Consider the following 21440-nt stretch of genomic DNA (forward strand, 5'->3'; position numbering starts at 1 on the left):
GTGAACATTTTTGTGTTTCACTCCGTGGCAAAATTTGTTTAACCCTCGTGCTTTGAAACCCTCGAAAGTCTCGCAACGCTCAAGATTCCACTTTTCGAACCACTGGTTACGCTCGTGGTTCAATTTTGGAATCTTTCGCTTGCTTGCTTTCGAGCGGTTAAACAACAATGTTGTCCCCTTGTAAAAGAAATAGCTACATATTAAATAACCAGCTTCACCTATTCACTCGAATCGCAAGATTTTAATCTTAAAATTATCCACGGTACAAACTAAAAGTACATAAATGCTAAAAATGCATGTGCTTTGAAGTGCGCAGTCTTATTTAACAAGAGGTATTGCGGTTCACAACGTTCATAAAATACGCCTTTTTGATATTGACACAGCCATCATTTGCTATATTTCGCTATATAATATCGCCACATAAAACAGGTTTAGTTCAGTATGCAGCCTAATGATGAATTATAAACGTCTGTTACGTAGTTACAGCGAGCTGCAAAATTGCACGGACACATTATCAACATTATGAATGGAATTCATTTCATTTGGCCATGCGATTTTGCAGCTAGGGTACATATGACAAGAAATACCTAGATAATGAAGAATTACCAACGAAATTACCATAGAGAAATAAGTATGTTTAACAAAATAAATGAAACTGAAACTGAAACTAAGCATAGAGTGCTCACTCCATACGTTACCAAAACGACTATTATTATCGTATTCGACAAGTAGCGGAATTTATTATCAGAATGCCCGAAAGGAGGAGTTTCGCACCCCTCATACAACACTCGAATAGTGTACGTTAACGACGCATGACATAATTAGCATACTCAGTGCCTTATACCTAGGTACGTTCGTTTCCTATCGCTATCGACACATGGAGTGACATCAGAAACCACAACGATTTTACTGATTAAAATTTAATAACAATTTTTTATTGAGTATATGTTTCTCCAATATCTCCAGTGAACCTAACCTGACTATTGTCAGAATAAAGGTACTGAGTTAATGCCTTTTATCTCTTTCATGCAATACAAGCTGCTTGTATTGTAAGTACCTATATTTGCCAAAACGCATAAACTTGCTAACACGACATCGGCGCTTATTATAAAGCAGACCTTTGTTCGTATTTCCACTAATACTAAACCGTATAATTAATAAGAATAGTAAGATTTAATACATTCATGATAAAACAAAATTGTATAGGAATCACAAGCAGGAATGTGTATGGTTAAGTTAATTATAAATAAACATTTCTGTCAGCCTGCCATAAACAATTAACAGATTAAATCAAATCTTAAAAAATCAAGTTTCTAATCTCATATTGAACTGTCATGGCAACGAGCTTCAATCATACATTAAAGTTAGTTCACTTTACTCACACGAGAATAATGCGTTATATTGGCAAAGACCAACCTATACGTATATACCTAAATAAGTCTGATGTTTGTAATCCCATTTTAAACATTATTTCATGTACATTACACGAGGAAGTACTTAATTAATTCATATACGGGATCAAACAATAAAATCGACGATATAAACATTTATACAATACATTTTTATATTGGCAGCCCGCAACATATTTATCCTTAGATTGCTATCGGACACTGAGATACTAAAGGTTTAAATAACTAGGTCGCCGGGTACAAAGGATTATTATAAACAGTATATTGCCCTCCAAGCGACAGAAACTGTATAAAGCAAAACAAAGTGGCACACAAATACATACAATACAATAGGCATCTACTTACTACAATGGGTAGGTACACACCTAGTAAGTAATATGTAAAGTAAATCACAGATTCTCTTTTTCAAGAAGATCGTCAATGTACTGCAGAGATGCATTAAGTAGGTAGATTGTCAGGTAAACGCTGGCCTACCACTCCACAAGGCGCAGGGACACCTGTGCCTTTGGGGCCAGTAGGAAGTCAAACTGCACGTCCAGTTCTCCGTCGAACTCCACTCGCCATCGCTGAAGAATCTGCCAACCAAGAGATATCATAGTTCAGTTCAAGTTCAAGCCCCGCAATGAACCTACTGTAGATACAGGAAGTAGAATGCATACTTTCATTCTATTGATCTGCTGGTATACTGAACTTAAATTATATTCCAGCTGCGTGAAGAAAACGCATCTACACCAATTACAACGACAAAGTCCAGAAATATTCACCTACTTATGGGAATGAAGACGAATTCACTCAGTAGGTAACCAATTTTAGTTTTAGCAGTTTTGATCTTGCTTGACTTTGTGAAAGTCTTTGAACGCTAATTACGTAAACTTCAATTTTTACCTTATCTCAGCTCAAGCGAAACTCTTCACAGAGCATATCCCATAGCCACAGCCGAAAAGCGCAACAATCGCGCCAGCTTGAGTTTTTTACGTATGAATATTCAGCCACCGCTCAAGGATGTACCTACCTACTCGACAGAAGAGTACACCTAAATGTATGGAGAAGGTACCTACTTTGCCTGAACAAGTATGTATTTACCTTCGCTAGAAGCAAGTTGATCTCGAGTTCGACGAATCTCTTCCCGGGGCACATTCGGCGGCCACGGCCGAACGGCGCCACGAGCGCGGCGGCGTGCGGCTCGCGCACGGTTAACCACCGCTCGGGGAGGTACTCGGTTGCTCGCCAGAAGTTCTCTTCTCGACGGCAGGCCGCGCCAGTGTGTGCTAGCACGAATGTCTGGAAAATATAGTAGGTATTCCTTATCATTATGAGTAAAGTATTTCCGGCGAGCAGCATTGATAACTCCCCGCAGTGAAACGAGGCTGGTGCGAGAGCCAGTCCGGACAACAACCAACAGATTACTTCTACTCATCTCGTCACCAAAAAGACTTATCTGTTAATAACTCTGTATATATGTAAAACCTCACCCCAGCAGGTAACGTATGTCCATCTATGGTCATAGGCGCGTCAAGAAGCCTGGCCAGGAAAGGCGCGGTTGGCAGCAGCCTGAAGCTCTCGTTGACGGCCGCTCTCACGGAGGGCGCCGCCGACAACTGCTCCACGTGGAGGTCTCCGCAAGCTGGCAGCTCCGACCGGATCTTTTGCTGCCAGTCCGGACGGCTACTTAGCAGGTACAACAGGAAGACTAGACTGTTTGCCAACTGTAAATAATTAGATAAAAATATGAAATACCAAATCGCATGACGGCGCCCGGCGCATGGCAATATGAAATTGCAAAGATTTATAATATTGCTTGTATGAAAACAAGATGGAATAAATACATATATAATTGTAGGTATAAGAAGCAAGACATTGAGAGTTAGTTACGTGTAACTGTAAAGGGAAATCGTACGACGAACACTAAAATGAAAACAAACTTGAAATTCATAGAAGTGACTCCTTGTACCAAACTTGATTATGTTACTTAATAGTTTGTCTGGGTTACATAAATCCCTACTAATATTTTATTATACATATGAAAGTAATTCTGTCTGTTCGTTATGTTCCTTCACGCGTAGAAACCGCTAAACCTATATAGATGAAATTTGGTACGGAGATACTTTGAGACCCGGGAAGGACATAAGGACAGTTTTTATTGAATTGAAAGATCTGCATGCCGTTGCCGTTGTTAATGGCGAAGACGCGCCTGTGCTGCTTTGCTTCTTCCATCAGCTCTAACAATATCCGGCCAGATCAGAGTTCACTTTATACCGGAATGACTTACGGTCTCAATCCCGGCGGTGATGAAATCTATGACGGCGGCCTTCTTGTCGCGCATGTCAAGCGCGGGGTTGGACAGTATCTTGAGGAAGATCTCCTGCATGCCGTTGTCCTGCGCGGAGGCGCGCGTGCGCTGCTTCGCCTCCTCCATCAGGTCTGACACTATCCTGCCGGATCAAAGTTCACTGTTTATTAAATCTAATGATAACTAGTCAATGGTATCCACGTCATCATGGCCTCCGTTAAGCTAATACGCCATAGTTTCCATACTTTTTGATGGTTTAAAGTATGGACGTGCGCACTTTAATTTTCGTCCCCCATTTCGTTTCTTGGTATCCCCGAGTAACAGAGACATTCTGTCCTAATCAATCGACGACTTTTTATATGCTTTTTATCTATATTATATACGAAGGTTAAAGGTCAACATATATTAATTCGTTTGAAAGAGATCGCTTTAGAGCGATAAGACCGTGTTGTCTGCCTCTATCAGTTGTTTTTTCTAGAACTTCTATTTGAGGTGTGCAATAAAGCGTATTCCGTATATTCTATTATTTAAACATTTGTCATTTCAAATACAACAGTGACTCACGTGTGTATGGTTTCCTCGCTCCTAACGAATGTCCTGTAGAGACTGGTTGGTGCGAACTTCCATAACGGCGCCCCGTAGTACGAGTCCCGCTGAGCGCGGAAGTGAGCTTTCACCGCGGCAGCCAACGCGGACGCGCGGCCACACATCCAGCGCTCCAAGAAACCGAGCCGGGCACCAAGCATGAGACCGCAAACGGCTGGAAAATATTATATATGTCGCAGTCGGATCGTATAATCCGCCATATTACATTACGGCTAGCCGTTTTACAAAACAGGGGCGTTTTGAAATGCGGCGGTTCGACGATTAGCCGGATTGAATGCGGCTGAATGAAAATCCGCCGGAATGTATTCGGCGCCATACGTTCTTCAACACGGCTAGCCGTAATGTAATACAGCGAGTCATTAGCCGCCGCATTGACGGTTTTTAGTTCCCATTTTTAACACTCGTGGCGCTGCCTGACATAACAACAACAAACTATGAAAAACACTGGGGTGTCCATCAAATCTGGAGTTCGTCGGACTGTTTCTTTTCAAAAAATATTTCCTTCGCAACTTCGCGGGGCTCCTATTTCTGACCGGTTTGCCCTTCGGGCATCTGAAGCTACCTAACGAACCTAACCTACCTACCGCTTGCGGGGCTCCGTCTATTTAAGTTGTGAAGGAAATGTTTTGGAAAAGAAACACATGTAGTGCGGTGGGACCATGGTAAAAATAAATTAAATTGCAAACATTGTCAAACTCCGAAACGACCGAAAGAACTGGGGCCTTATTCGACATGCCAATTTTGACGTCGCATGTTGAAGTTCATTTGAATCTGAACTATCGTGGGTTGTCGAATAGGTAAAGATCATTATCTGTCAGTGAATCTCATGTAAACAAATCATTTCATCGCTAGACTTGATTGTCTATTGGTATGGCCGCCATGTTTGGATTTATGACATTTAAAAGGGGATTCTATGGCATAGAGTAAACTGCATTTCTATTTTCTATAGTTTTTTGATTCCTCTACTCGACGCAAGATGGAGTTAACAGTAAAATTTTGATCTTGGCGTTATAAAAATAAACCGCAAGAACATGACATGCAGTTGCGTTGGTGTAGATCTATCATGAAAACGAATATATGACAATTGTCCAGAATTAAAAAAAACTTGACAATAAACATACAGCAATACATATACCACTAAATGTCAAAAAGAAAACAGATTTATTATAATTACTAGGTAACAAATTATATATAAAGTTTAAATTTTAAACCAATCGTCGTGGTTCTTAGCAATGAACTTCTTGTAACTTGTGTGAAAAATATCATTTGATATTACACCAATTACTTTATGGTGAAGTAAAATATCATGAGTCATGAGGAAGACGGAGTAGCCAGTAGCCACAATAAGCTATATTTTTGTCCTCTGGGTTAGATGGCAGTGAAATAGGGAGAGATAGTGAAGAATGCGGCAAAATAAGCATTTATTGTGTTGTTAGTAGTTAGTAGACTAGTTTTTTTTTCTAAAAATGAAAATTGACGCAACAGCAAGCTCATAGCCCCCTATGAGCCAGTCTATTAGGTGCAGGCTTAAGGGCTAATCCCGGGGGAAGCGGAGCGTCGGCGACTAGCTGGTGCATCTGCTTATTAACCTCTTCTCACTTTTACCTCAGGTCCTTTGATTAATAAATTAAGGTAAAATTCGTAAGAACTAGTGCCTGTATCATATTCTAAATTGGACGCTATGCCTAATTAGTTGTTATAAATTAAATAAAATAATTATTTATTTAATTAAATTTATAACAACGCAACGTGGGGTTATTCATGATGAATTTTAATGGCTTATATAAGACAGCGGTCGGCCTTAGAAATTTGGATTTTGTCAGTTTGAATGAACAGCAAACTGGAGACATTGAGATTAATTTTAAACTTATTATTTTAGGTGTTCGTAAGAAATAAGGTATTGACAGACATTGACGGAAAATCGCGAAAACCCGGCCAGGTGCGTCGGACCACGCAAAACGGAGGAGGATTCCATACTTACTTCTTCTACCATGTATCCATATGCCAAAAAAGCCGAACAAAAATACCGTTTCTTCGCAGCACTAGATTTCAGTCCTTTTTTTAGAAAAGTAATATGTTTAGGTACATAATATATATATGTAAGTAATTTTGTTATGTGAAACTTATATGTTGTGTTACGAGACTTACGAGTAGGTAACTTTAAACTTTAACAGCCTAACAGATCCCAATAAGGCCTAGTTTACCCTCTGGGTTGGAAGGTCAGATGGCAGTTGCTTTCGGAAAAACTAGTGCCTACGTCAATCCTTGGGATTAATTGTCAAGAGAACAATAGGTTCTCATGATCCGTGGCAAAATCGAGATAACGCGAGGAAGAATAACTTTGTCACAAGAATATTTGGCCAAATATAAATCCTTATTTTAATACTCTCGTGTATTTGACCTACCTACTCGTATTGAGTCGTATTTTGCCACCTAGTAGCCTCGAATTGGTTGTTATATGTGGCTTTCCATAAATTAAGGGTCCTTATGCTTCAATAAGGACGTTTTCATGGGGTCCCGTTGTTTCCCATAAAGTTTTAAGTCATAATGTATTGTTTGTCATATTATCATTACTCATAAAACTGAAACCGTTAACATTTCAAGATTTTAGTTAGGTTATCCTATAGATAGGTTAGGTTAGGTTAGATTTGTTTTATGGCAATCCTGAAAAGTGACGCGTTTCTGAACTAAATGAATTATGACTAACGAAAATTCGAGCAAACAATACATTATGGCTTAAAACTATTTGGGAAACAATAGAGACCCCGTTTTCATCTGAAGTTGCAATAGAAATTGAAAAAGCCACATTTTTTCAAGCTTTTACTTAGTTTTATCTGTCCCGTTGGTTGTCTGTCTGTTCCAATGTGGTTCCAATCAAATCATGCAAATTAAATCCCAACAAAAACATAAATGTGAAATGAGAGCCAAGTTCAATATTGAGAATACGTGTCGTTGTTGACTCGCCGACAAAAGAATTGAGATCTATATGGGTGCCAAGTTCTGTGCTGTGTAGAAAATCCTGAAATTATAAAGGATTTGTCTTGGCTAGTTTCACCTAATATTCTACCTTGATGCAAAATATCAAGTTTCTAAGTCATCTAGAAGTGGGTTAGGTTTTTGGTCTATAAGTATTAATTATTTTTTTTCCATCGAAATATCAATAATTTCCAGTTTTCACATTTTTCCTTCTATATGCACCTAATAGTCTACCTTGCCAAATATCAAGTTTCTAAGTAATCTAGAAGTGGGTTAGGTTTTTGGTCTATAAGTATTAATTATTTTTTTTCCATCAAAATATCAATCATTTCCAATTTTCACATTTTTCCTTCTATGTACACCTAATAGTCTACCTTGATGCCAAATTTCAAGTTTCTAGGTCACCTGGAAGTGGGTTAGGTTTTTGATCTATATGTCAGTCAGTCACAAAAATGCCGGTTTTTAAACGTTAATTTATCAATTGTTTGAGCTATGTTTATGAAATAGTGTATTTTGAACAAGCTAAGGGACTTGAATACATGTGCCAAATTTCATGTGTGTAGGTTAAGTAGGTTTCAAGTTGTGAAGGGGTCAAAAGTAGCTCGAAATGGTTCGTGTAATATTACACACGGTTGCTGCGTCGCCAGTTCCTTTTTCTTTGAACTTGGCTGGACACGCTACCGCGTGTCTAGATTTGACCCACTTCTCGGGTGTTCAATGAAGCTGAAAATTTACATAAGTACATAATATGTAATATGGGTGACAATACAATATTTTTATGGTTACCATCGAGTTGATCTGATGGTGATGATACAGACAGTGGTCTTTTAAGTCTTTTTAACTTTGTGATAAAACAACGCCACTTAATTATATTTGAAAATATTTAAAGAAAAATACAGTCAGAAATTAGAAATATTGTTATCTAACCTCTCTATCACTCTTGCATATTCGAGCGATAAAGAGGCAAATAGCTGAGTTTCGATTTTAGCACTTCCCGATAGGGCCCTTTGTAAACAAACCGCCTTGATGTGTCTATATCAAATTATTAATTGTCTGTGAAAACTTGTTAAAAAAAGTTTAAAGCAAAGGCGTAGGCAAAGAGTAGTATAATATGTATATAGCTGGTCAACCAAATCTTGTCAGTAAAAAAAGGCACGAAATTCAAATCTTCCATGGGACGATATCCCTTCGCGCCTACATTTTTCAAAATTGCCGACTTTTTCTACTGTCAAGATCTGGTTGACCAAGTATACCTATATAGCGCTGGCGGTACACCGAGAAATTCAGTAAAATGCTGCAAATGATGTTAAAGGTATGAAAATCGGTACGATTGATCTTTAGAACATTTGAAACAATTTGACCCGAAGCACCAACATATAAAAAAAAAAACGAGAGGAGTTATGACGTCATCTTTTTTTGTAAGGAATAAAAAAATATTGTTTAAAAACCTATCGTGTTTGGTATTAAACGAAAGGGCTTTCTGAGCCGATTCCAAACATATATCACATCATTACATTTCAGTATTTTTTTTAAATTATAATATAAATAATTTTCAAAACATACCAATTAAGTTTGGGATTCTCCAGATACAATACGGTAAATTTTTTTTTGTAAAATATACCTCTAATCTTATACCTAATATCCTCATATCTAACCCTAATAAAGCAATTTTGAAATTATATACATTTAGGTTTTTTTTTATTTTTCAATTTTACATAGTGTGATCTATGAATCTCTCAATTAAATATTTAAAAAGAAAGCATAAAATTAATATATAACGGTTTTTTTCAGAAAGTCGCTTATATCTCGGAATCTATAAGTCGTAGTAAAAATTGTCTATGTAATAATTAAGAAAGAATTAACCGAAAAAACTCACCTTTAACGTCCCCCCTTTCCCGAGTTCTCCACCCCCCACTCATCTGAACTTTTTCTTACTTAAAGCTTAGATATTACCAAAGGAACATGTAATAGTATTTTATGCAACTGTTGTTTAAGAGAGGTCAAAAAAGGCGAGTGGCGTGAGTAACAATAACAACAAACAACAACCGAAAATTGTTAATAAAGACGCCACTAGTATTTTTTGACTCGGTTAAACAACGTTGCATACAATACTTTTTCTACGACCAAGCACTTACTTTGAAATGCAATGAAATAATAATAAAAATGGATGATGATGATTGTTTCATGTCCTAATGTGATAGGTTGTTCAGTGCGTGGGTTTCTTAAGGGGAACGAAAATTTCATTATTTTTGCGCTACGACGCACGGTTTAGGAGATACAGCCCTATAAATATTTTTCTTCCTCTTTTTCTTTTTTTTTCTTTTTTTGTGTTTTTTAAATCTTACTTAGGGGTTTCTTAAAGGGGAACGAAAATTTGATTATTTTTGCGCTACGACGCACGGTTTAGGAGATACAGCATTATAAAGTTTTTTTTGTTTTTTTAATCTCTTTTTTGTGTTTTTTTTTAAATATTAATTAGGGTTTCTTACAGAGGAATGAATATTTTAATATTTTTGCGCTACGACGCACGGTTTAGGAGATAAAACCCTATAAAAAAAAATTCTTTTTTTTTTTTTGTTTTTCGTGTTTTCTAAATATTACTTAGGGGTTTCAAAGGGGAACGAAAATTTGATTATTTTTGTGCTACGACGCACGGTTTAGGAGATACAGCCCTATAAAGATGAAAATAATCGTACCATTAACCAAAACATGTCTATGGTTTACTCATCTGTCAGAAATGACAATTAAAATTAGGTTGGAAACAATGTATTCCATACAATATTTTTTAAATGGTGATTACACGAAGTATCGTAAAAGTGCCAAAAAGATACTGCGTGTATGCACAAATATTTTTTTGGGGAATAGACTAAAGACTTGTGTTGATAACTATAAGTTAGGGGTTTAAAGGTGTGTGCACGACCCTTTAAATGACAAATAAAAGTACGGGAGTAGAAAAAGCAAGTTTCAATACTCTTATTTTACCCGAATGACATTATTACTCGTATTGAGTAATTCGGCAGGGCTATTATTACACTTTGTAAAATTGAAAAATTAAAAAAAAAAACCTAAATGTAAATAATTTCAAAATTGCTTTATTAGGGTTAGATATGAGGATATTAGGGATAATTTGAGGTATATTTTACAAAAAAAAAATTATGGTATTGTATCTGGAGAAGCCCAAACTTGGTATGTTTTGAAAACTATTTTTATTATAATTTAAACAAAATGACTGAAATGTAACTATGTGATATATTTTTAGCATTGGCTCAGAAAGCCCTTTCGTTTAATACCATACACGATAGGTTTCTAAACATTTTTTTTTATTTCATACAAAAAAACATGACGTCATAACTCCTCTCGTTTTTTTTTATTTGTTGGCGCTTCGGGTCAAATTGTTTCAAATGTCCTAAAGATCAATCGTACCGATTTTCAGACCTTTAACACCATTTGCAGCATTTTACTGATTTTCGCGGTGTACCGTCAGCGCTAGAAGTGGGCAGCAAAGAGTAGTATAATATATATATATATATATATATATATACTCTCCCGGCCGATTTCGACCACGGCGACTGTTTCAACTCCGCTGCTGAAGACAGGACAGTCGGCAGTCAACGTTTGTTCCTAATAAATATAACATTGATGAATCAAGGCGGTTTGTTTAAAGAGGGCCTGCCGCGAAACCAATTTCGTTATCTGCCACCATTAAATTTCGCTCGTATATGCAAGAGTGATAGAGAGGCAGATAACGAAATTTCCCCCACCCCCCTTTGGATGGTTCTTGTTTGAGTTATAATGTCACTGTATTGAGGACTCAACCTTTCCATTTTTAAAGTGTTTTTATATCGACATGACACTGGCTACTGTAGTAAATGCCAAAAAAGAAAAAAAAAACGCTGTCATAGTAACGAAAATAATAAACACGTCAATCGAAATAAACAACGTAATATCCAAGAAAAATTTGCAAAATAGTATATGATAAATATGTAAAACATCATTAATTATCGAATTAAGATTACATACAACTTTGTGTAAAAAAAATTGAGGCAATTATACAGCCCGATTATACGGGTTACATTTTGAAAAAGATGATTATCTTGGAAAGAAGAGTAAATATACATAGGTGAACATAATGGTGAACAAAGGTATAGTAAAATAGGTAGGGACATAATTCAGGGTTTGCTTGTCTGGTCCACGCATGCTGTACCTATCACGACCACGGCACGGCCGTCTCCTGCTAACTTTTCGCTATAATAGTAAAATCATAGGTCTAATACCTATGATTTTAATATTATAGCGAACAATATTTCATGTTCATGATCTCGAATTTAAGACTTTAGCTTAGATTTATGGCGTGCGGCCTAGCGCGCGTTGCCTCTATGAGGAGCTGTCAAAGCGCTTTATATCTGTATGCTTTTGATGATGCGGATCAGCATTCTTATCCAGCGGGGCAAGCGGCCAGCCTGCAGAAGGGCACCCTACCGCACTTGGTAGGTCACTACACTCACTACCAGGATTTAGGGCTAATAATTTATTTATAAGTTTTTAATACCTTTAAACGAGCAATTCTTGTATATTTATTTATTTATTTATATGTATAATATATTTCGGGGATCTCGGGAACGGCTCTAAACGGATTTAGATGAAATTTGCTATATGGAGGTTTACGGGGGCGCAAAATTGATCTAGCTAGGTTTTATCTCTGGGAAAACGCGCATTTTTGGGTTATTATATGTTTCATATATTTCATATTTCATATTTCTTTATTCATAAAATTACAAACTTTCCAGAGCAAAACTCGGTCTCCCAGACATTAAGTTTTTAATTTAAGTGTTTTTATCATGTTTCATATTTAAACTTACAGATGTGAATCACCAGCAGAGTTTTTGGAGAGGTGTGGTTTTCTTATTTCCTGTTACCAACCTGAAACACCATACCTACCTAAATATCAGAAAATAATAAAGTGAAGAAAATTAAATAAAGTTGAATGCTTAAAAACTTTAATGTTTTATTAAAATTAAACGAAAAAAAATGTGTAAACTGAAATAGATCAATTTTTTTATTTGTAGTTGAATAACATATATGTATTTAATCTCCTTTAATTAAAAATCATCTCTGAGTAGATACATATTAAACAATAGGTACTATTAGGTCTTGGTAGTAATGTTAGGTCTTATGACCTACTGTATTTGACTATATTACTTACCAAGACCGGAGCCTGACCTGTCAGTCGCCAACTATTTTGATGCTCTTTGTAGGTAGCATCAAAATAGTTGGTGACTGACAAAGTTACCAAGTTACTAAGGTAGTAGGTACCTATATAGTAGGTAGCAGTAGCGCAATATTTAGTCAAAATATTTTGACTAATTTAGATTATTTTTATGCCAAAAAAGTAATACAAGCTATTCATGTTCCACTTAGTAATAAAATACGGACTTTTCTGAATATGTGGTTTACGAAATGTGTTAAGGTACAACTTGTGGTTTATTAACGTGGTTTAGAAATAGGCAGCTTGAGTTGAGAGAGGTGATGAGTAAATTGTTTCATTTTTTTACAATTTTGAGCGTTTATAGGAGAATGTGTGGAGCAAGCATTATTTGACGTGTAGGTGTGGGTTCAACAAAAAGATCGCTTGTCAATAAGGCATTCTTGCTGTTAAAATTCAATTATTAATAGCCTTTATCGACCATCAGCAATGTAGTCCCTTTTTGATTGATGGAAATTGTCACGTAAGTTCCACTACTCGCCGCCGCATCGCCTACAGCGCATTCGTTGGTCTATCGCTCACAAGATGTCATTAATTCATGTAAACTTACGTACTGAAAAAAAAAAAGTTTTACTCTTTGCTATAAATTACCCTTTCGCACGTCAAAAACTCCAAGATGGTGCCGAAGGTCATAGAGAACCAAGTCTACCTTTGGAATCATTACTTGTCAAAATTTGACATTAGCAATCCACAGTTAGGTGACAACCAAACCAAACCATTATAAACCTTAAAGTAATAATAAAACAAAGTTGTTTTTTGTTAAATTATTGTTTGTACCAAATGAACTTCAGCACTTGATGAACTTCAAATGAACTTCAACAGTTGAATTTCAAATGACGCGAAATTTGACAGTTGCACATGTCGAATAGGGGCCCTGGTCACTCTACAATCTAAATAGTAGATACGATGCGGCTAAACGTAGGCCGCCTTATTGAAGAACGTATCGCAATGACAATCCGGCTAATCGTCGAACCGCCGCATTTCAAATCGCCCCTGTTTTGTAAAACGGCTAGCCGTAATGTAATACGGCGGATTATACAATCTGACTACGACATATACATATTGGTAATTATGCAGGCAGGATTATGGCATTCCGAAATAACTTGCTGCAAATAATACGAGGCTTACCAAGAAGAGTTTGTATGGTAGCCCCGTGTATTAATACGCACTCGGCACTGGATGACTCGTGGCCTCTCGTATGTCCCGCCCCTGTTCGGCCTATCTGAATTTAAATGTTGCCAAACTTAGAACTAGGTATGTATGTACCAATAGAATGATTTGTACGATTAATAATTCCAACTATAGGCGTCTTTATATATTTTCTAAAAGAAACAAGTACCTACCCACAGTTTGAAAGATGTTCTTTGCAATACACTTATTGACTCATCATCTTCCTCGCGTTGTCCCGGCATTTTGCCACGGCTCATGGGAGCCTGGGGTCCGCTTGGCAACAAATCCCAGTAAACTAAGCCCACGCCGCACTAGTTTTTACGAAAGCGACTGCCATCTGACCTTCCAACCCAGAGGGTAAACTAGGCCCGTTTTGGGATTAGTCCGGTTTCCTTGCAATGTTTTCCTTCACCGAAAAGCGACTGGTAAATATCAAATGATATTTTGTACATAAGTTCCGAAACACTCATTGACTACGAGCCAGGGTTCGAACCCGCGACCTCCGGATTGCAAGTCGCACGCTCTTACCGCTATGCCACCAGCAGCGCTTCAACTTCAATACACTTATTGACTAAACTTACATAAATTTCTATGGCTACGAGTACATCGCACTCCTAGTCTACCGCAAATGCAATATACAACTATACGGGCGCACGTTAAACTAATGCCATTCCTGTGCTATCTGACCCACTTTGCGGTCTTATCTTGAGAAACGTCATATTATGCTCGTCATTACAATGCAGCGGCTTTTCTACGCTGGGCCATTAGGTCTGGACTGACAACGTCATTGTCCGATAAAGCAAATGGGTTTCACTTTACTACGAAAGAAAATTGGAACGGAAGATTGCATCATTCATGCTGAAAGCCCGGAAGTTTCAGTGAATAATTCAGATTAAATATTATCCCAGTTAAATGTGCATAAATGCATTGAGAAGAGGGGGCTAACGCAAAATCGTAGGTTTATATTAAAACCTAACTAGTTTAACTACCTACCTAGAAAAGAAAACACGAAAACAAGTCTAATTTTAATTTATTTTCAGTTCTGTTAACTTGCGATGGTATGCATAGCAGTATAGCAGTAGGTATAATTTTAGTATAGAATAAAGTCTGTTCGGTTCGGAAAGAGAAGAGTCGTGGAATGTATGGGGCCCAATCCCAATAAATTCCACAACTCTTCCCTTTCCAAACAGACGCTAAAATAGCTAGTGATATTGCAGACTACATATCTGCCAGGTAAACTTTTAAACAGAAGTATACGTTCAGGGTTATTGAGGTAAAATAAAACAAATTTTCCGCCGTAAGTTTTGCGTGCCATATCATTCGTTCCTTTCTAATTTCCTGTGTCTTTACGCCCCCTCTTAACCCTTAAATGCATACCTAGTGTTGCCAAATGTCTACAAAGCATTAGACAGCTCACAGATTAAGGGTTAAACAAATTCTATTTGTTCCTGTATATTATTTCAATAGTAAAACTAATAAATTTTCCGAATTATTACATAAATTTACGCAGTATTTTAATGTATAAAAATTACATTTGTTTATAGACGAAATGTCGGAAAACTTGGAAAAACCTGGAAGTTGATGGTTTTTAGTATGTGATTTTGGGCAGATTTTTCGGGGTTTGTAATTATTTTATATTTACAAACTTTATCATAGGAACATCACAAATAGTGTACCTTTCTGATGGCAGTTAAGATTTTTCCTATACCCCTTACTAATAGCTTATATATATTTCCAAAAATATGATTTAGCCTATGCAACTTTAAACACTGATTTCGCAGTGAAAATCGATGATATATTTTTTTTTACTATTTTTCCTAGAAACGGCAAACAGTTATGTGATACATATATTAATTTCGGGCAAAAAGAAGAAATCATGCATTTAAGGGTTAAATCAACCGTAGGTTCTCTTATCGTAAGGGGCACAACGCACAGACATACACACCAATAATTAATTCAGTACAAGTATACAGTTTTGTTCAGATTTTCCGATATTTATATAACTGTAAACAGACATTCTTCACTTTTACGCAATAGTATTTTATGCAACCGTTGTTTAAGAGAGGTCAAAAAAGGCGAGTGGCGTGAGTATTTTCGGCTTCGTCTCAAATTGTTAATAAAGACGCCACGAGTATGTTTTGACTCAGTTAAACAACGTTGCATACAATACTTTTTCTACGACCAATAACTTTGAAATAAAATTGTAAATTTAAGAAATCTTTTTAATTCAAGAAGTAGCAAAAATGAAGTCTACGGGCGGGAAAAGAATGAATGAATGAATGAAATTTAAAAAAACATGTCTATGGTTCACTTATTTGTCAGAGATGACATTTAAAATAAAGTTGGCAACACTGTATTTCATTCAATATTTTTAAAGTGACCATTACACGAAGTATCGTAAAATCGCCAAAAAGATACTGCGTGTATGCACAAATTCTTTTTTGGGGAATAGACTAAAGACTTGTCTTGACAACTATAGCTGGTCAACCAAATCTTGTCAGTAAAAAAAGGCGCGAAATTCAAATTTTCTATGGGACGATATCCCTTCGCGCCTACATTTTTCAAATTTGCCGCCTTTTTCTACTGTCAAGATCTGGTTAACCAGGTATATAAGGTAGGGTTTTAAAGGTGTGTGCACGACCCTTTAAATGATAAATAAAAGTACGGGAGTAGAAAATAGTAGTTTATGCAACAGTGATATAATAAGGGTTCTTAAAATTCAAGGGTCGAAGTTACAAAACGAGACGTAGTCGAGTTTTGTAAAAAAAGACCCGAGAATTTTAAGAACCAATTATGAGCTGTTGCATACATTACTTTTTCTATGACAGCTGCAGCAAAAAAAAAAAAAAAAAAAAAAAAAAAAAAAAAAAAAAAAAGTTATTATTAAAAAAAAGAGTTATTATTAAAAAAAAAGAGTTATTATTTAAAAAAAAGAGTTATTATTAAAAAAAAAGAGTTTTTTATTTAAAAAAAATTGAGTTATTATTTAAAAAAAAAAAGAGTTATTATTTCAAAAAAATTGAGTTATTATTTAAAAAAAAAAAAGAGTTATTATTGTAAATGAAAACATACCTCTTTCAATCAAGATGATCGGAACTTGTATCTTTAAAAAAAATAAAGCAGTTGTATTATACTCATAAGATGACTGCTAGCAGTCATCTTATGAGCCTATAGACAAATCATTCAAATGACATTGCTTTAGATATCACTGTCAGTCATTTAATTGACACATTTAAGTGCTGGAGTAGAAAAAAAATATAAAGATACTTAAGTGTAATTGTGTTTAGAAAACATCGTTATTTTGTTTTAAAAAAATGTTAAGTAATTGGCAAATTCCTTATCTTAAAATTTCAAGCGGTAACTCATTACTAAATCTCGTTTGTCTGCATTTGTAGACTGTAATTAAAATCTCATAACAGTCATAACGTATTTGTAACCGAACTAGTGTGATAATGATAACGAACGCGGCCACGACCGACATGAAGATATCTAAATTGATCCTAAATCACCACAAAATACTGAAAGTAACTTCAATTCGGGAGTTTGGGATTTTGGGAAAACGTCAATTATTTAGTCCCTTTCTCCCGTCTACGTTAACCTTTTGTAATTGGCTTATGTTACGATTTATAATAGCGATAATTTATCCATAAATCAATTTTAATATTTATTGAAGCGCTTGTGGCCTAGCGTTAAGAGTGTGCAACTTGCAAACCGGAGGTCCCGGGTTCAAACCCCGGCTAGTACTTCGTACTCGTACCAATGAGTTTTTCGGAACTTATGTACGAAATATCGTTTGATATTCGAGTCGCTTTTCGGTGAAGGAAAACATCGTGAGTAAACCGAACTAATCCCATTAAGGCCTAGTTTACCATCTGGGTTGTAACGGTAGTCGCTTTCGTAAAAAGCTTTGCCAAGCTGACTTCAGGCTCCCAATGAGCTGTGGCAAAATGCCGGGACAAGGCGAGGAAGGTGAAGATGTATGAAAGTAGGCAGCATTTATAGCATGTATATTTTTATTGCTGTACTTATATTTTTTTATTAACCCAGGATGTTTTTTTTTCGAGATTAACAGTATATGAGATGTGCCTAATTTTTTACTGATTCTGGGAAAAATGGTAAATTGCATTCAGTATGATATCCTGAACACAAATACAGGATAGACCACAAAGGTGTTGGCAATTTGAAAATTGAATTAAAATAAACTACAAAACCTACAACATTTTTAAAATTCAAGTGAGTGAAACCATTGTCGTCTAAACAAACTAAACAGTTTAAAATATGTCTCACGAAAGTTTAATATCGAACATTTTTAATACTGCATACTTTTAAAAACAACATGTTATAAAATTTTATGACTTAAAATAATGTATTATTGCCCCCCCCCTGAGTTTCTTGGCACTCTTGAAGGCAAAGTCGCAAATTCTGTTTTTTTTTTTTTTTCGAAATATTCGCCTCGGGGATATTGACGATTTTCCGAAAAAAAATCCTCCAATCCAAATTTCAGGTAATCCTACAAAAAAAATCACACGGACGGAGATCGGGGCTGCGTGGTGGCAATATGTTATTATTCCTTTTGGAAATGAGATTAGATTAGTGATTAGAGCATCTGATTGACAAAATGAAGTAGGTTATTCGCATCATTTGGTTTTAATTCATAAACAAACTGAATCTTTTAAACCTTAAGATGTCGCAATGTTGAATTTTTTATTGTCCAAAGCCCAAGCTCTCTTTACGCGTTGATTGTTGCGGATTTTGCCGAACTGAACGTCGAACTTGCTCCACAATGTCGGCCATTCTCTCAAAGACTACAGTCTTTCGCTTGCATTATTGCTATTATGGCCGAGCCGGTTGTTTCAACCATTATGATCAATTTGCATATCACATTAGCACTTAGAACCTCACGCTAATCTCGTAAATGGTATTCCTGTCGATACACCCACCGTGCAGTGTAGTAATCACCGATTTAGGGTTTTGGTAAAAAGCTCATACACAAAATACAGGCTCCGCTCCTGTGTAAGTACTGCTCTATGCCGATTAAATTTCCACGAAACGCAACATAGACGTCCAGGAATCAGGGCTATAACCGCAAAAATCAAAGTTCGCAAATTGCGAGCATTTTTCTCTGTCACTCTAATTACGCCTTCATTGGAGTAAAAGAGAAAGATCCCCGCAATTTGCGAAAAACGGTTTTCGCGGTTAGCCCCTCAGTTTACTTCGTCGTCCCATAGAAATGTACCTACATCTATCTACCTCAGAAACTCCCATTTAGAGTACCTAGTATTATTAACACAGCGGTGGGTCCTGTCCTGATTAAGTGTATTCACAACCTAGACCTTGAATTCTGAATCAGGTAATCAGAACTTGTAGGTTATTATTATAAAGTCCTAATTCGGCGCCGGCGTTGCGACCAAGGTCGCTACGTGAGACCTTGTAAGGACGCAAGTAGAATCGCAAAACGAGGTATATAATATTTCTAATCCCTAAATAAAATAAAATAATCAACTCTCTGCCCATATGAACCACGCCAATACTGATTCTAACCTAACCGGTTGCCCAAACACATGGATAGTGAATCGTTCACTACTAAGTACTAGGTAATGCATAGTCCTCTCTTAGTCAACCATGCGTGTGCAGCTAGAAATCTACACAATAACGTATCGCTCGCGTCCGAGAAGACCGAAGTGAACCTTCCGAAAGAGTGTAAAATACACTGGTAAGTAGATACTCACATTCCAAGCCCATCCTGTTGGTGAGCTGGTCAAAGCCATTGACCGTGCCATCGACGTGCCTGCAAGCCTGCAGTAGCTCGAGGAAGTCGTCGCAGATGTGGTTCAGTTCCGGGATGAACCCCTGCATGGTGTGCGGGCTCGTCAGCTCCGCGGTCAGGTGGCGCCGCAGGTGGTACCACTTCTCTCCTTGCCTGAAATACGGTCATTTCGCTATCAAAGGTATACTTTTAATGTTTACTACTATCGAGAAGTTCTAAAGCCATGCTGCGCGACAGTAAATTATTATTGTAATGAAGGTTTAATATTTTTGTAAGTAAGTAAGTACCTAAAGGGGCCCACTGATTACCAGGGCCCTTATTCGACATGTACAACTGTCAGATTTCGCGTCATTTGAAATTCAACTGCTGAAGTTCATTTGAAGTTCATCAAGTGCTGAAGTTCATTTGGTACAAACAATAATTTAACAAAAAACAACTTTGTTTTATTATTACTTTAAGGTTTATAATGGTTTGGTTTGGTTGTCACCTAACTGTGGATTGCTAATGTCAAATTTTGACAAGTAATGATTCCAAAGGTAGACTTGGTTCTCTATGACCTTCGGCACCATCTTGGAGTTTTTGACGTGCGAAAGGGTAATTTATAGCAAAGAGTAAAACTTTTTTTTTTCAGTACGTAAGTTTACATGAATTAATGACATCTTGTGAGCGATAGACCAACGAATGCGCTGTAGGCGATGCGGCGGCGAGTAGTGGAACTTACGTGACAATTTCCATCAATCAAAAAGGGACTACATTGCTGATGGTCGATAAAGGCTATTAATAATTGAATTTTAACAGCAAGAATGCCTTATTGACAAGCGATCTTTTTGTTGAACCCACACCTACACGTCAAATAATGCTTGCTCCACACATTCTCCTACAAACGCTCAAAATTGTAAAAAAATGAAACTATTTACTCATCACCTCTCTCAACTCAAGCCGCCTATTTCTAAACCACGTTAATAAACCACAAGTTGTACCTTAAGAGCCAACAGGAGCTGAGATTTAAATATTTTAGGTAAATATACCCGTCTCGCTAACGGAAGCGGCACCTAAAACGAATGCGATAAGGACAAGGTGAAAAATCCTGCGTAAAAATCTCAAATATCGAGGTTTCGTACTCGACTGTTTCCTCCTCCAAAACTTAACCAATCGTAACCAAATTTGGAAATCATGATTATGAAATTATCTGTGTCGGACCGTTTTGCTTTTTTGGCTAATTGATATCAGTTTTGAATACCACGCCTCTCATTGCGGCATAGTCAATTAGGCCATTTTGGCCATTTTTGAAGGGCTCTAGCGCCTTAAAAAACAAAAATATCAAAAAAAGCAACACGGTCCGACACAGATATTGACAATATTAATCTGTGTTAAAAAAATCATTGCTCTAGCTTCAAAACCCACGAAGGAAACAGTCGAGTACGTTTGTATGGAGAAATGACCACTCCTGTTGGCTCTTAACACATTTCGTAAACCACATATTCAGAAAAGTCCGTATTTTATTACTAAGTGGAACATGAATAGCTTGTATTACTTTTTTGGCATAAAAATAATCTAAATTAGTCAAAATATTTTGACTAAATATTGCGCTACTGCTACCTACAAAGAGCATCAAAATAGTTGGTGACTGACAGGTCAGGCTCCGGTCTTGGTAAGTAATATAGTCAAATACAGTAGGTCATAAGACCTAACATTACTACCAAGACCTAAAAGTACCTATTGTTTAATATGTATCTACTCAGAGATGATTTTTAATTAAAGGAGATTAAATACATATATGTTATTCAACTACAAATAAAAAAATTAGATCTATTTCAGTTTACACATTTTTTTTCGTTTAATTTTAATAAAACATTAAAGTTTTTAAGCATTCAACTTTATTTAATTTTCTTCACTTTATTATTTTCTGATATTTAAGTAGGTATGGTGTTTCAGGTTGGTAACAGGAAATAAGAAAAC

The 21440-nt window shown here is 36.5% G+C and overlaps 1 protein-coding gene across 2 annotated transcripts in view; it reads right to left on the reverse strand.

Moving 5' to 3' along the window:
- Window positions 1-1593: 1593 nt before the first annotated feature.
- Window positions 1594-21440, reverse strand: part of LOC134663278 (ecdysone 20-monooxygenase) — a 63239-nt gene continuing 43392 nt past the window's right edge. For both annotated transcript variants that reach the window (XM_063519694.1, XM_063501426.1), the window contains 6 exons: window positions 19444-19634; window positions 4264-4459; window positions 3679-3841; window positions 2882-3115; window positions 2493-2690; window positions 1594-1984 (listed from right to left, as the gene is read on the reverse strand). In XM_063519694.1, coding sequence (XP_063375764.1) covers window positions 1880-1984; window positions 2493-2690; window positions 2882-3115; window positions 3679-3841; window positions 4264-4459; window positions 19444-19634 — 1087 coding nt within the window. In that variant the 3' untranslated portion in view covers window positions 1594-1879. The remainder of the gene's footprint in view (window positions 1985-2492; window positions 2691-2881; window positions 3116-3678; window positions 3842-4263; window positions 4460-19443; window positions 19635-21440) is intronic.

Source organism: Cydia amplana, chromosome 1 (genome assembly GCF_948474715.1).
Source record: "Cydia amplana chromosome 1, ilCydAmpl1.1, whole genome shotgun sequence".
NCBI classification, from domain to species: Eukaryota; Metazoa; Arthropoda; class Insecta; order Lepidoptera; family Tortricidae; genus Cydia; species Cydia amplana.